Here is a 14,374-nt window from a genome sequence, read left to right as displayed (position 1 = left end):
ACTGGCTGCAAGGGAGGATGGGGAAGCAAATATTGAGAGATCTAGCCTGTATAGTAGCAATAGTAAAAAGACTGGGAACGAGTGTTGGATGAGCCAACCAATGGTTTCTGCTATAGGGCTGGTTAAATAAACTATGGAACAACTGAACGATAGAACACTATGTAGCCAAGATAGCAAAGTAGAGCACCTAAGGAAGAATCCCCCCACCTAACCCCACCACCACCCCTAGGCTGAGATCCAGGCTTGGTCCACTGAACTCCCTGGTGGTGGAACTTGCTAGACACCCACCCCCTGGACTGGAAAACCACCTGCTAGGATGCTGGAAAAAGTTCTTCACAGAAAGAGGTATCTCACTGGAGGCACTCTGCTACGAAAGCACACAAGGGGGGTAGGTACTGGGGCGGGGGGCTGCTGGCTGCTAGGTGCTGCTGGTCCCCCTGCTCAGCAGGAGCCTGGTGCTGGAGAAGCCACCCTCAGAAGCTGGGCCTGGGGCAGCCACACATGCCTAGGGGAGCGCACTGAAAACCTTTCCCCTCCCCGTGTCTCTACAAAAACTTGACTGAGGAAGCTCAACATCCTGCCAGCGGGCAAAGGAAAAATATGTAATGGTCCAGATCCATTTTCACAGAGTAGGCAAAAAGGATGAATTGGAGCTGAGAGATAATAACCAGCCCACTATCTCAAAAAGGTTTCATGTGTTAAGATTATAGTTTTCTTCATCCAGTGGTTCCCTAAGCCAAAAGGAGGTGGGACTAAAAGTAGGCCTTGAAATTCAGGGGCAATGTATCCAGGCTGAGGCCTAGAAATCTGAGGGTTTTGTTTTTTTAAGTTTATATATTGATTTGAGAGAGCGAGGGAACATTGATTTGTTATTCCTCTTGTTTATACATTCATTGGCTGATTCTTATATGTGCCCTGACCAGGGATCAAACCTGCAACTTTGGTGTATTGGGACAGTGCTCTAACCAACTAAGCTACCCAACCAGGGCTAGAAATCTGAGGTTGTGTGTGTGTGTTGTATTTTTAATTGATTTGAGAGAGAGGATGGGGAGGGAGAGAGAGAGAGAGAGAGAGAGAGAGAGAGAGAGAGAGAGATATTTGTTCTACATATTTATTCATTGGTTGATTCTTTTTAAAAAAAATAATTTAAAAAATATTTTTATTGAGGAAGAGAGAGGGAGAGAGAGATGGAAACATCAATGATGAGAGAGAATCATCGATTGGTTGCCTCCTGCATGCCCCCCAATGGGGATTGAACCTACAACCCCAGCATGTGCCCTGACCTGGAATCCAACCATGACCTCCTGGTTCATAGTTCGACGCTCAACCACTGAGCCATGCCGGTCGGGCAATGGTTGATTCTTGTATGTGCCCTGACTGGGGATTGCACCTGCAACCTTGGCATATCGAGACGATGCTCTAACCAACTGAGCTACCCAGCAAGGGCTCAATCTGAGTTTTTGATAAGCTCTCCAAGCACTCTGTTGATGGAGAATTCTTTGAAACTACATAGACTGAGCCCCTTTGGCAGAATCCTTGTATATTCCAAGGACAGAACCACCTTGGTAGCGTGTGTGTGTGTGTGTGTGTGTGTGTGTGTGTGTGTGTGTCTGAAGTTCCAAATGTTGGCATGCCTGTTTCTCTGGAAGTGGCCTACAGCATCTGCCTCCATCTGTCTTCACCCATGGCTGTTGTTTCATTTTCCCATCTCCCTGTGTCTGCCTCTCAGTCTGAATATCTCCACCTCTCAAACCATGCTCACACTTGTCTTCCAAGTTTTGTACTTGCTATTTTGCCTGCCTCCCTCCTTCCCGAATTTCTCATCTATTTTCATCATGTAGGTTTCCCCGACCTGCGGGGTCTTCTAGCGGGGGTACCGAGGCGGCGCACCTAAGAGAATGAGAAACAGACAAGGGACGCAAAGAATGGAGGCAAGACAAAGGGGTTTCTGATCAAGCCTCAAAACTTTATTTTTACAGCGTTCCTTATATGTGATTTCTAGAAGGGTGGATGCCTAGGAGGGGTGGGGGCTGACCTAGATAATCGGCTAAAGTCGTAACTATAGATAAAGGGTGTGGCAGTTGAAGGGCGGCTACAGAAGAAATGCTTTGTCCTCAGGCAAGAGGAAGTGGGCCTAGTTACAGTAACTTACTGAAGGTCAGAGTTAATCCTTTGACCGACTCTTGGTTCCTGACATGTAGGGCCTCATAATGAGTTACCCCAAGATGAGCCTCTTTGATATGTGGATTATTTTCTGCTAAAGACAACTGAGTCCTGTTATACTCAAGAGAAACTTGTGTGCCCCCGCCCCCCACTACCTAGAAGAATTTAAATTAGGGACCTTGCCCATAATAAGATTTATGACCAGAAATAACTTTCTATGACCTATCCGTATGTTAGTGCAAAGTTCTAATTACTGCACTTTTGCTTTTTTTTTTTTTCCTGATCTTCTTATTCTGAGAATGACCTTCCTTGCCTTTGAAGCCCCAAGTACTTGACCTCATCCTTAGCTCAGAATGTCATAGATTCGCCATTTCCCGTATCTCAGAACTCTCATGGACATGGGGTCTCCGACTCTCTGATGTATGTGGTGTTCCCATACATAGATATGTTACTAAATTGGGTTGTTTTCTCTCATTAATCTGTCTCATGATAACTTAATTATTAGACCAGCAGAAGGAACCTTGGGACGTGGAGGAAAGGATCTTCCTCCCCCGGACCAGATGAAGGTGTACTCACTCTTCCCTGAGCTCAGATACCACCTCCGGCGCAAGTCTGCTCTCTTCCAGAACCCCTCAGGCGCCCACCACGCACACTGGAGTCTGAGTCAGCCTTTCCTGCTCCCATGACACGACTCCGTTAACACTGCAATCCCGCACGCTTCCTGGGCTCCCTTTTCCACTTCTGCTTTGTGGCTGCCTCGCCAGCCTGGGACTCGCTCATAATAGTGACTGAGTGAACACCTGCGGCTGTCCCTTTAGGGAAAGACGGGGTCTGTCCCGGGCACTAAGGGGCCCTCGTCTTCCAGCCCCTGATACCACCCGGAAAGGAAGCAAGCTTTCTAAGAAAGGCCAGCAGGCGGCCGAGGCCAGCCCAGTTCGCAGCCTCGCTCACAAGTGGCGGGTGTCCCGGCCACGCCCGCCGGAAGGAGGCGGAATGGCCAACCGCGGCCGGGCAGCTCGGGGCCGGGGCCGGGGGCGGGGCCTAACTGCCGGGGGCGGGCGGGGGCGTGGCCTGGCCTGCGGGCGGCTCCCCCGGCGCGCACTCCCGGAAACACAGCAGCGCCAGCGGACAGAACCCCGAGCAGCGTCGCCGCCGCCGCCCACCGCCCACCGCCACCCTCGGTCATGCCGGTAAGTGGCCCCCCGCCCCGGCCCCAGGCAGCCCGCGGCTGCACAGCTGCTTGGCCAGATGTTGCTCCTCCCGGGCTCGGGCGCAGCCAGGGCTATCGCCCCTCTTCCCAGCCATCGCCCCTCTTCCCAGCCCTCCCCACCCAACCCCTGCTTCGGCGCCGCTCCGGAAAGTCGAATGTGAAAGGGTTTTTATGTGGAAGTCAGGCTCCAAAGCCTCGGAACTGCAAGGCCTCCAGCGATTACAAGCCCAGTCCTTCCCTGCAGAGACGGGGAAAGAGAGCCACGCGAGCTCACCGGGAGTGGGTGGCGAGCCGGACCTGGTCCCGGTCCCGGTCCCGTTCCCGGCCCCGGCGCCCTCCACCTGGACACGCCTGTCCGGGGAGCTGGCTGGGAAAGAGGGGCGGGCGGTGGGGGGAGGAGGGGTGGCTATTGCCTTTCGGACTCGGCAGGTTTTCAGAAGTCCGTGTTTTTCTTCCCTTCCCCGCCCACTCTGTACAGGGAGACACTGAATGGACCCAGTACTTTTACCGGCCACTTGCTGAACTTGAACCCACGAGCCCCAGAGAGGTTCAGGGACCTGCCCAAAGTCTCCAGTTGCTCAGTGGCAGAGTTTGGGAAGGAATGAGCAGGTCTTCGTTGGTCTGTGCAGCTCAGTCAGCCTTCCCGCATATTTCTGGTTGCTCCTGGCCTCATTTTGTAGATAAGAAATTAAGATCATGCCCTGGCCAGTGTAGCTCAGTGGGTTGGGCGACTCCCTGGCACCAAAAGATTGCCGGTTCCATTACTGATCAGGGCACATGCGGTTGCGGGCTTGCAGGAGGCAGCCGATTGACATATCGCTCTCACATTGATGTTTCTCTCTCCCTCTCCCTTCCTCTCTCTAAAAATAAAATTTTAAAACTTTTAAAAAAAAAAGAAATTCAGGCCTTTTGTCTCACTTTCCCTCTCGGGAGCACACTCCCTGCCTTTCCCATCCCTTTCTTCATTCCCTCCACCCCCAGGCACCTTACCTTTCTCTCCTAAGCTCCAAGGGCCCTTCTTTTGCTTCTGTAACTTGTTTCAGAAGCCCAGCTGGCTCACTTCTACTACCTCTGTAACTTTCTAAATACACTTTCTCTTATAATTTGAAGGAAAAAAAAAAAAAGAAATTAAAGCCTTTTGCAAATACCAAAAACAAAACGCCAAAGCATAACTTACTCAAGGTCTTGGGAGTTGGATGGAGCCAGCATTAATCCCCTTATCTTCAGACTCCCAGTCTCCTCTGGCCTGGCCATGCGCAGACAGAAGTAGTCACACTGGCTAGGGAGGAAGCTTTGATCCCAGTGGCATCCTAGAGATCCTGGTTGGGTCATGTGGTGTTTAGCACTTCCCCCCCATGGTGCCTCCTTCTCAGCTCTGCCCCAGTGAGTACTCAGAGGTGTCTCACCGGCGCCCTGTGTCTTAGCAGCCTAGCTTTGGGGAAGCTGGCAGGTGAGCCAGAGGCCCCCTGGGCCAAGCCACAAACATCTCAGGTGTCTTTCCCTTGGGTCTTGGCAGGTGCCTTGAGACAAATCCTCAGACAACACAAAGTATGGACTAAGAACCTAACAGGATCAGCCCTCCCAGCTGAGCAAATGTTAGAGGACAGCATTAATCACCCTGGGACCGGGATCGTGGAGGCCACCAGGTTTTTGTGGGGTGTGGCAGTGAGAGGAAGGCCAGCTGGAGGATCACTATCCTGTGCTCACTTCTGGGGATTTTGACCAACAAAAGACCCTTCAGAGGGATGACGGGTATGGAGGGCTCTTGGTGCCATGTTACGGAGATGAACAGCAGAAGGAAGGAGGGGGGAGGACTGTCACCCGAGAGGTTTCCCAAGCACTTGGAATCTCAGAAACCTTTTTGAAAATCTGTGCTTCTGCTTGCCAACCAGATGACCTCAGTTAAGCTGCACCTTGATTTCCTCATCTGTAAAATGGGGATAAAAACTGACCTCCCAGGCCCTAGCTGGTTTGGCTCGGTAGATAGAGCGTCAGCCTGTGGACTGAAGGGTCCCAGGTTTGATTCCAGTCAGAGGCACATGCCTGGGTTGTGGGCCCGATCCCCAGTGGGGGGTGTGCAGGAGACAGCCGATGGATGATTCTCTCTCATAATTGATGTTTCTATCTCTCTCTCTCCCTCCCTCTCCTTCCTCTTTGAAATCAATAAAAATATATTAAAAAACAAACAACAACAACAACAACAAAAACTGACCTCTCAGGACTGTTGTTAGTGTTAACTGGGAAAATGCCACTAAAATGTTTGGCACAGCCACTGACATAGCTAGCCCACAAGAAATGGTAGCTCTTGTGTAGATTTAGGACAAGTAGTGTAGAACTATAGGCAGGCAGATTTCAAACCCCATTTTAACACAAGGACCACAGTGGTTAAGAGTTTAGGCTTTGGAGACTATGTCCGGTCTAGGCCCTGCTACTCACTAGCTATGTCACACCGAGGGAGTGGCCAAACTTCAATTTTCTTATTTGTCAAGAAGGGATAATTATAGTGATTAACTCATGGGATTGTTGTGATGATTAAACAGTGTAATTCACGGAAGGTGCTTAGAACAATGTTTGGCACAGAGGAGGCACTCAAACATTACCAGTATTCGGTTGTAACCTCCCAGTATTCGGGGTGTTCAAAAACTGACGTCTTGGAGAATTGAGAAAGAATTCCTTCTGGACAATGTGACCCCACTCCAGTCCCGCCTTTCCAGTTCTGAGATCCTGTGAAAGAGTTGTACAACTTCCTGGATTTTTTCATCGACTTTGAAGGACCCATTTTCAGGTGACAGATCAGAGGCTTTGAGGGGCTGGAGCTGCGCAAAGTCAAGCGTTCGGTGATGGGCCCGTCTTGGGATTCTCTGTGAAGAATGGCGTATGCTGTCCATTCAGTAGATTTTCCACCACCCCCAAATTTACTTTTGCACTTTACGTGGAGCGGGAGAACACTGGGTTGTAATGTTTGTCACCAGAAGCCTCCTGCTGGCTTCTGGCCGCTGCACTGAGGATGAAAGGAGGCCTGTCTGTAGTCTGCAGAAGAAAGCTTCGGAGAGCTGGTGATTTACACCCTTAGCAGCAGAAACACATGCTACCTCACACGGTGTGCTCACTCTCAGAGCTCCTGCCAAGAGTCAGAGTTGGGGGGCGGGGGATGGTAGGTGGAAGTGCTGATTGCTGGTCCAGAACCAACAGGATGTCCCTGGAGCCAGGAAAGCCTGGGTTCACATCCCAGCCTCAGCACATGCCTGCCACAGGACTGTGGGCAGTTTAACCCCTGGGGACCTCAGTTTCCTCCTGAGTAAAATAAGGTGACAGCTCCCTTTCCAGGCAAAGATTACATACAGTGATGGCGAACCTATGACACGCGTGTCAGCACTGACACGCGTAGCCATTTCTGATGACACGCGGCCGCTAAGGCGGCCGCATGCCGAGGATGAAACATTTGCGAAATAATGTTTTTTTCTCAAAGTGACACCCTACCCGAGTTATGCTCAGGTTTTTGGCGAAGTTTGACACACCAAGCTCAAAAGGTTGCCCATCCCTGCATTACAACTTGCTTTATTGCGATACCCGCCATATTGTGGTGGTCTGGAGTCAAACCTGCACTCTCTCCGAGCTGTGCCCGTGTTGGGATGCAGCAGTGACGTGGACCAGGTCTCTGTCTTCTGGGAGCTCAGTGTGTTGGATATCGTGGAGACTGTGGGTGTCAGGCCTGCAGGAAGCGGCCAGGAGCCTGGCTTCCCTCATTGGTCTGCCCTCCGACTCCCTGGGAGCCCATGCAAATCCACTCCCTTCCCAGGCGTTAGGGGCTGCCTCTGAGAATGAGGCATTTGGATGAGAGCAGTGGTCACTGTATATCAGAACCATCAGGGGAGCTTCCTAGCCCTTGTACACACCCCAGCCTACACTTGTTGATCAGAACCTACAGTTTTTGCAAGCTCCCTGGTGATTCTAATGCAGCTGATCTGCCATGCATAAATAAGACCACCAGACCAGCATGGCTCCGAGGATGGGCGTCCACCCATGTCACAGTCAATGGTACAGAGATAGCCCCATAGCTCAAGAATCAGGATTTTGAAGGTGAGACTAGAAACCAACACTTTTGAAAAAATACATATTTTTATTGATTTCAGAGAGGAAGGGAGAGAGGGAGAGAGAGAGAAACATCAATGATGAGAGAGAACCATTGATTGGCTGCCTCCTGCACGCCCCCTACTGGGGATCAAGCCTGCAACCCGGGCATGTGCCCTTGATTGGAATCGAATCCAGGACCCTTCAGTGTGCAGGCCAGTGCTCTCTCCACTGAGCCAAACCAGCTCGGGCGGAAACCGACACTAAACTAGCTTCCCAGCTGATTGAACTCATTGAGTGCCAGACACTGCTAAAGGAGTTGTAGGGATTATCTCACCTAGTGCAGCAGCCTGTGAGATACAGAAATCCTTAGTTACTCCATTTTGAAGAGAGTGGGGCCCAGAAACAGGCTATGGGTGAGTCTGATGACAGCCAGACCTTGCCCCGTGTCTTGGCCCTTGAGTGGGCCTGCATGCTGGTGAGGTGTGTGGGTCTCCCTGCAGGTCTTTGCCCATGGTCCCCTTTGTTTATTTCAGAAGTACGAGTTCTTTGTAGAAATGACTTGTGAAGGCTGTTCTAACGCTGTCGCTCGGGTCCTCAACAAGCTGGGAGGTGAGTGAAGGGCCCTTGGTTGGGGCCGAGGTGGGGGAGGCCAATAAACTTCATATTGTGTTCAAATGCTTGCAGACATGGAGCAGGAGGCGCTTGGGTTGAAGATGATAATAACAGTACAACTAAGACGTATTGAGTGCTTAGCATGTGCCAGGTCCTCTTCTTACTGGCTTTCATTGAATCCTCACCACCATTTAGGGAGCTTCTTTTTTTAACTGGTTAATCCTCGCCCAAGGATATTTTTCCATTGGTTTTTTTAGAGAGAGTGGAAGGGAGTGGGGAGAGACAAAAAGAGAGAGAAACACATGGGTTAGTTGACTCCCGCACGGGGACCAAGCCTGCAACCCAGGTACATGCCCTTGACCGGAAGCAAAGCTCTATCCCCTGAGCCAAACCGGGTAGGGCTAGGTAGCTTCTTAGACTATCTCTGTGATAGCAGGAGGGAACTGAGGTTCAGAGAGGTTGAGTAACTTGACTGGGATCACACAGCCAGTAGCCAGCACGTGGCAGAGCTGGGATTTGGCCTTGCCGTCCCGCTCCGGAGCCCTGTCAGTACGAGTCAGTATGTTGGTGATCTCCAGTGGGATCGCTTTTGTCATATGACACATTTGAGTGTCATTTTCTATTAAGATTTTTAAAATGGTAACAAATTTAAAAATTAAACTTTGAAAAAGTCATGTGTAGAACTCCTAAAGCGCCTCTTTTGGACATATTTAGAAAACCTTTATTCTCATTCAGCTCCCTCAACTCTCAGCTGGGGAAACTGAGGCCCAGAGAGGGCTGAGGGCTGGCCCTGGGGCTCCATGAAGTAATGACTGAGCTGCGAACAGAATTCCGGTAGTGCTGTGGCAGTCGGTCTTCCAAGATTTTCACTTTTAAAGCCCTCGATGGTAATGACGCCCCCTTTTCAAAGGGCTTCCGCGGGGATGTGCTCTGGGCAGCTCTTGCAGCAGGTCCTCTGAGCGGTGCATTCCGTCTGTGGAATGGGGATGTTGACGCCAGTGCCCTGCGGGGAAGGGACTTGCCCAGATTCCCCGTGAGTCACTGGCTGGTTTCTAGTCCTGGTAACTAGAATCTTAAGTTGAAAGAAACGGTGGAAAGAACCTGGCTGCTGACCTGTCACATGACCGGCCTCTTCTCCCACTGGCCTGAGTTTCCCCGGCTTAATATGGGGATGTCAGCCTGTGTCTGCTTTTGCTGTGGATTCTGTGAGTGAGCTTCTGCTCAGAAGCGCCTCCTATACAGAGTGGCTCGGTCTGGATGAGACGAGGGGGCCACTCTGTACATGAGGACACCTGCCCAGGAACCTGGGCGGCAGATTTGAAACCCGCTGTGTTAGATGGTCCCAGGGCTTCTTCCAGCTCTATTACACCCCCAAAATACTTATTCCAAAGAGGAGGGAGACACTTCTGAACCAAAAGACAAAAGCCCAGAGTGTAGCACGGATACATTATAGCACCCACCCCAGGTGTCATTAGGTACAAATTCAGGCACTCAACCTTGTGCCATGTGATGGTCAGGGCCCTTTGACCGAGGCTTGGGGATCTGCTCTTGAATTTGGGCAGGTTTCTCCCCACCTTTTACTACGTTCCCTCATTTGTGGGGGCCTCTTGAGATGGATCAGAAGGGTTTCAAGTTGGTTGGGGCCCTGAGGAATCACAGACGAACAGCATACTTGAACTTGGAAAGACCATCGGGGCTGGCCAACCCAGCTCCTTCAGTACAGATGGGGAAACTGAGGCCTATCCTGGGCAGGACCCAGCAAGTCAGCGGTGAAGTCACACCTAGAACCTGTCAGGGGCCCTCCCTCTGCATTCTGTTGTCTCCACAAGACCCATTCTGCGTGCTCCCATGTGCCGCTCGGGGGATTAAGTTGGCACAGCCCTTGAAGAGGGCAGTTTTGCAATAGCAGTTACCATTGAGAAGGTGCCAGGTTGCCCCACGATTTCGACTCTGTGAATGCATGGGACAGAAATACTTTCACAGGTTTCATAACACACGTTCACCTATGTTTACCATATCACTGTTGTGGTAACAGTGAGGAACTGGAGGCACCCTCAGTGTCCTTCAGCGGGGGATTGAGTAGACATGGGTACGTCCACACTATGGGACACTGTGTAGCTGTTAAAAAAAGAGTGAGCCCTGGCCGGTTTGGCTCAGTGGATAGAGCGTCGGCCTTGGGACTGAAGAGTCCCAGGTTCGATTCCGGTCAAGGGCATGTACCTTGGTTGCAGGCACATCCCCAGTGGGGAGTGTGCAGGAGGCAGCTGATCAATGTTTCTCTCTCATCGATGTTTCTACCTCTCTATCCCTCTCCCTTCCTCTCTGTAAAAAAATCAATAAAATATATTTTTAAAAATAAATAAATAAATAAAAATAAATAAAAAAAAGAGTGAAATAGGGAGGGGCGGGGGCAGGCTAGAAGGGGTCAATGAGGGGAGGAAAGGGGGACTTTATTGTTACTTTCAACAATAAAAATTTTAAATATTAATTAATTTTACAAAAAGAATGAAGTATGTATGTGCTATAAGATATCCTGGCCATTGGCAAGTGAAATTCAGCCAGACCTGTTTATATAGGATGATGTCATTGGGAGAACCATTTTTTTTTTTTCATTTGTCTATCAGAGAGAAAGATTGGACAGTGCCACGCTGTTTGCAGTGATCTCTAGAGGTAGAAGAGAGTAAGGGCCTTACACTTTCAAAATTTATTCAGACACATTTGCCTTTTTTTAAAAAATGGTGTGTCTCTGTTACTTTGTTGTTAATCCTCACCCGAGGATATTTTTCTATTGATTTTCAGAGAGTGGAATGGAGGGGGAAGGGAAGAGAGAGAGAGAAGCAACAATGTGAGAGAGACACATTGATTGGTTGCCTGCTGCATGCACCTGGACTGGGACGGGGTAATGAACCTGCAACCGAGGTACATGCCCGTGACCGGGAATCGAACCCGCGACCCTTGGGTGCCGGGCCAATGCTCTAACCACTGAGCACAGTAGTCAGGCTGTCTCTACTACTTTTGCCGTTAAAAAGACACTTAAAAGAAGCCCTGGTCTAGAGCAGGGATCAGCAAACTGCAGCCTTACAGGGAGTTTCCCGACCCCTGCTCTGGAAGAAAGGGGAAGAGTGGTGGTGAATAAGAATTTCAGAGCCTGAACTCTTTCTTCCTCTTCCTGTAGGAGTTGAGTTTGAGATCGACCTGCCCAACAAGAAGGTTTTCATCGAATCTGAGCACAGCGTGGACACTCTGCTGGAGACGCTGAAGAAAACAGGGAAGACTGTTACCTACATCGGCCCCAAAGAGTGAGGGCCTGGGCCCCCAGCCCACAGGATGGACCAGAGTGGGCAGGTGGGTGAGGCCCCAGCACTTTGCCAGAATAGTTCATTATCTAATGCACATCACATGTCCAGGGAACCCTTGCGGCGCCTGTGAGTAGAGGTTGCCCTGGGCGATGTCTCCCAGGGCCGCTTTTATGACATGGATGCATTTCACAATCAGCCAGGTCTAAGTAGCAGTGACCCTGAGCAGCGTGCTTTCTGCTTTGATAAGCTGACTGTCCGTCAGAGATGACACCTATGCCCTGGGCCTTGTGCTCTGTGTGCTGACCAGGTAGGTATGCAGACTGATGCAGAACAGTGACATGTCTAAGCTGGATATTCCCGCTGATTTTCTGAAATCCAGGAGGCCAGTAAGGCACTGTACCAGCGCTCTTCACTAGGGAACCGGGGCAGACAGCACTCGTCCACCCAGCGTGCCCTCTGTGCCCAGCCGCAGCCTCAGAGCCCTTCACGCACAGCCTCCTGCCTGTCACTCCCCACGTAGTGCGTGGGCTTCGGGAATGGCAGTGATTGCCACATCCCTGTGCTCTCACTGTGACTGAGGAAAGTGAGGCCTGCAGAGGGGAAGTGGCGTGACTAAAGCCCCATCCAGGTGAATGGCAGAGGCAGGATGGGAGCCAAGCATCCTCAACCCGAGATCTGTAATGGCTGATGGCATTGTCCCAGGTGGCCCGAGGAGAGCTCCCCAGGTGGAGGCGGCCAGCCACAACTGACCGGTGGGCCATGTCCGTCCCCGGGAGTACAGCCTCCTTCCTAAAGGTGCCCATTGGAATCTGAGCCAGGGCAGTGTCCTGTGAATATAGTGACCTCACATGCTAATGGCTACAACCCACATTCAGGATGAGCACAGGATGAACGGTCGGAATCCCAGGATTCTGATTCCAGCCCCACCCTCATTGCACACCGTGACTTTGGACACTTCTGCTTACATGCCGAGACTCAGTCTTCCCTTCTGTAAAAATGGGGCTACACCTCTCCTCTGCTTTCCTGCCTGGCAGGGGTTACTGTGAAATCTCTCAGAGACTGTCAGCTCCAGGTGCTGCGGACCAGTGTCCGTCATTATCCCTGCATCCCTCGGGTTCTGTGGGGGGCTGAGGGGTGGACGGAGGGAGGGAAGACAAAAGCTTCCTGAGCTGGTCAAACACATGGGGAGCCCCAGTGCCCACACTGAATTGGAACCTCCCGGCCTGGGCATGTGAATTTTGTAACACCTGCCAGTTGTAAACCATGCTAATGTTTTTCTCATAGTATTTTTAAAAATTGATGTGAAATTCACATAACACACAATTAACCATTTTCAAGTGTATCATTCATCAGCATTTAGTGTATTCACAATGTCGTACAATCACCACCTCTCCCTAGATTCAGAGTTTTTTCATCACCCCAGAAAAATTCCCTGTACCCATTAAGCAATCTCTCCCCACTGCCCTCTCCCCACCCCATCTCCTGGCAATCACTAATCTCTCCACCTCTGGATTTACCTATTCCAGACATGTCATAGAAAAGGAATCCTACAATGTGTGACCTTTTGTGTATGGTTTCTTACACTTAGCGCCATGTTTTCAAGATTCATCCAAGCGTAGCATGGGTCAGTACTTCATTCCTTTCTGTGGCTGGGTAATGCTCATAGTTCTTCTTTATGTATTTATTTTTGATTATTTTAAATCGTAGGAAGTGTCACACACCTACAAGTAGAGTTGTAAAAATGAATCCCCATGTACCCATCACCCAGATCCAACCATTGTCCAGTCGCTGCCATCATTATTTCATCTATAGCCTCTTCCCCCGCCCATACTGTCCCACAGAACATTCCAGATATCATATGCTTTTATCTGCACGTAGGTCAGTAACCGTGTGTAGTACAGGAAGGCTCCCTGAGATCCGGTTCATGGCACTGGGTGAGAATCGCCAGTCAGGCGTTTTGCCCTACACACCCAGGTGGCATCCCATCTGTCTAAGTCTGCTTAAGAGTCTGCTTAAGGGCCCCCAGTGACTGATTTCAGGTTTGGGAACAAGAGCTAGAATGTTTGTTGGTTATGACGTCACCTTGACCATCTCTTGGCGGGTTCGTTTGCCCAGGATGCTGTTCATTGCCTTCCCAGTGTAAGTTGAAGCGGGACAGGGAGTGCTGTCCCAGCAGCCCCCAGAGGTCCCCAGAAGAGGCCTCGGATGTGATTGGCTTAGAAAGGTTACTGGGCTCCAGTCAAGCTGGAAACCACAGATGAGGAGCAGTGAGCAGGGCTAGACACTGGGCTTTTGGGTCTTGTCCAGCACCTGGTTTCCCAAGTTCCCTCTCATAACCACCTCTCAGTGAACTTTACTGCTTCTGCAATGCATCCATGTGCACAGCAGATGGCGCCCTTGTCCCACCTAACGTCTCATCTTTTCCAGGACCCCGATCCTCTCCTGCCTTCCAGACAGATCTGGAACCTGGCAATCCTGCCCCTCGTTGGGAGTTCCTGCGGAGACCCTCACTTGCTCTGCTCCTCCCTAGCTTCCCTGCAATAAAGTCAAACTGCTTTTGTTGATGTTGTCTCGTATGTAGTCCTGATGTCACTTGCTTACACGCTGTGCTGTGATGCTCACACATTGCTATGAAGGAGCTAACTGCAGTGTTTACTTGGGTTGGAGTTCTGAGAGCTCGTCACTGGGAGTAAGAAACCCAGTGGATTTGGATGCTTTGCTGTGTGATATTTTACAAGTCACCCTCTCTCACCTTCACTTTTCCTCATGTATAAAGTGAAAGTGTTGGGTCAGATTGGTGATCTTATTTCTTTTCACTACTTCCTTGGACTCCATATTTTGAAAATCTTTTGTCCTATCAAGTGAATGTCAAATCTTAAGACAGAAAAAAGGGGGAAGAGGCAGTGAAGACAGACTGCCTGGGACAGATTCCAAGCATATGTACTCCTCAGCTGGGCCACTCATCCCCTCAGTGTCCACAGGATAAAATGTGATAATAGCATCTCCTGCAGATGGT

The 14,374-nt window shown here is 50.5% G+C and overlaps 1 protein-coding gene across 1 annotated transcript; it reads left to right on the top strand.

The window, feature by feature from the left end:
- Nucleotides 1-3,232: 3,232 nt before the first annotated feature.
- On the top strand, nt 3,233-13,922 carry ATOX1 (antioxidant 1 copper chaperone). Its single transcript, XM_008152273.3, has 4 exons — nt 3,233-3,353; nt 7,981-8,056; nt 11,235-11,404; nt 13,786-13,922. The coding sequence occupies exons 1-3, from the start codon at nt 3,348-3,350 to the stop codon at nt 11,360-11,362; spliced, it is 210 nt and encodes a 69-aa protein (XP_008150495.1). The 5' UTR covers nt 3,233-3,347; the 3' UTR covers nt 11,363-11,404; nt 13,786-13,922.
- Nucleotides 13,923-14,374: the final 452 nt, after the last annotated feature.

This window comes from Eptesicus fuscus, chromosome 6 (assembly GCF_027574615.1).
Source record: "Eptesicus fuscus isolate TK198812 chromosome 6, DD_ASM_mEF_20220401, whole genome shotgun sequence".
NCBI classification, from domain to species: Eukaryota; Metazoa; Chordata; class Mammalia; order Chiroptera; family Vespertilionidae; genus Eptesicus; species Eptesicus fuscus.
This window is presented reverse-complemented; position numbering and strand designations above follow the sequence as displayed.

Excerpts from the sequence above, each read along its gene's own strand:
- ATOX1 (XM_008152273.3), top strand. Across the intron at positions 8,057-11,234 it reads GGTCCTCAACAAGCTGGGAG|GAGTTGAGTTTGAGATCGAC; the intron begins GTGAGTGAAGGG and ends CTCTTCCTGTAG.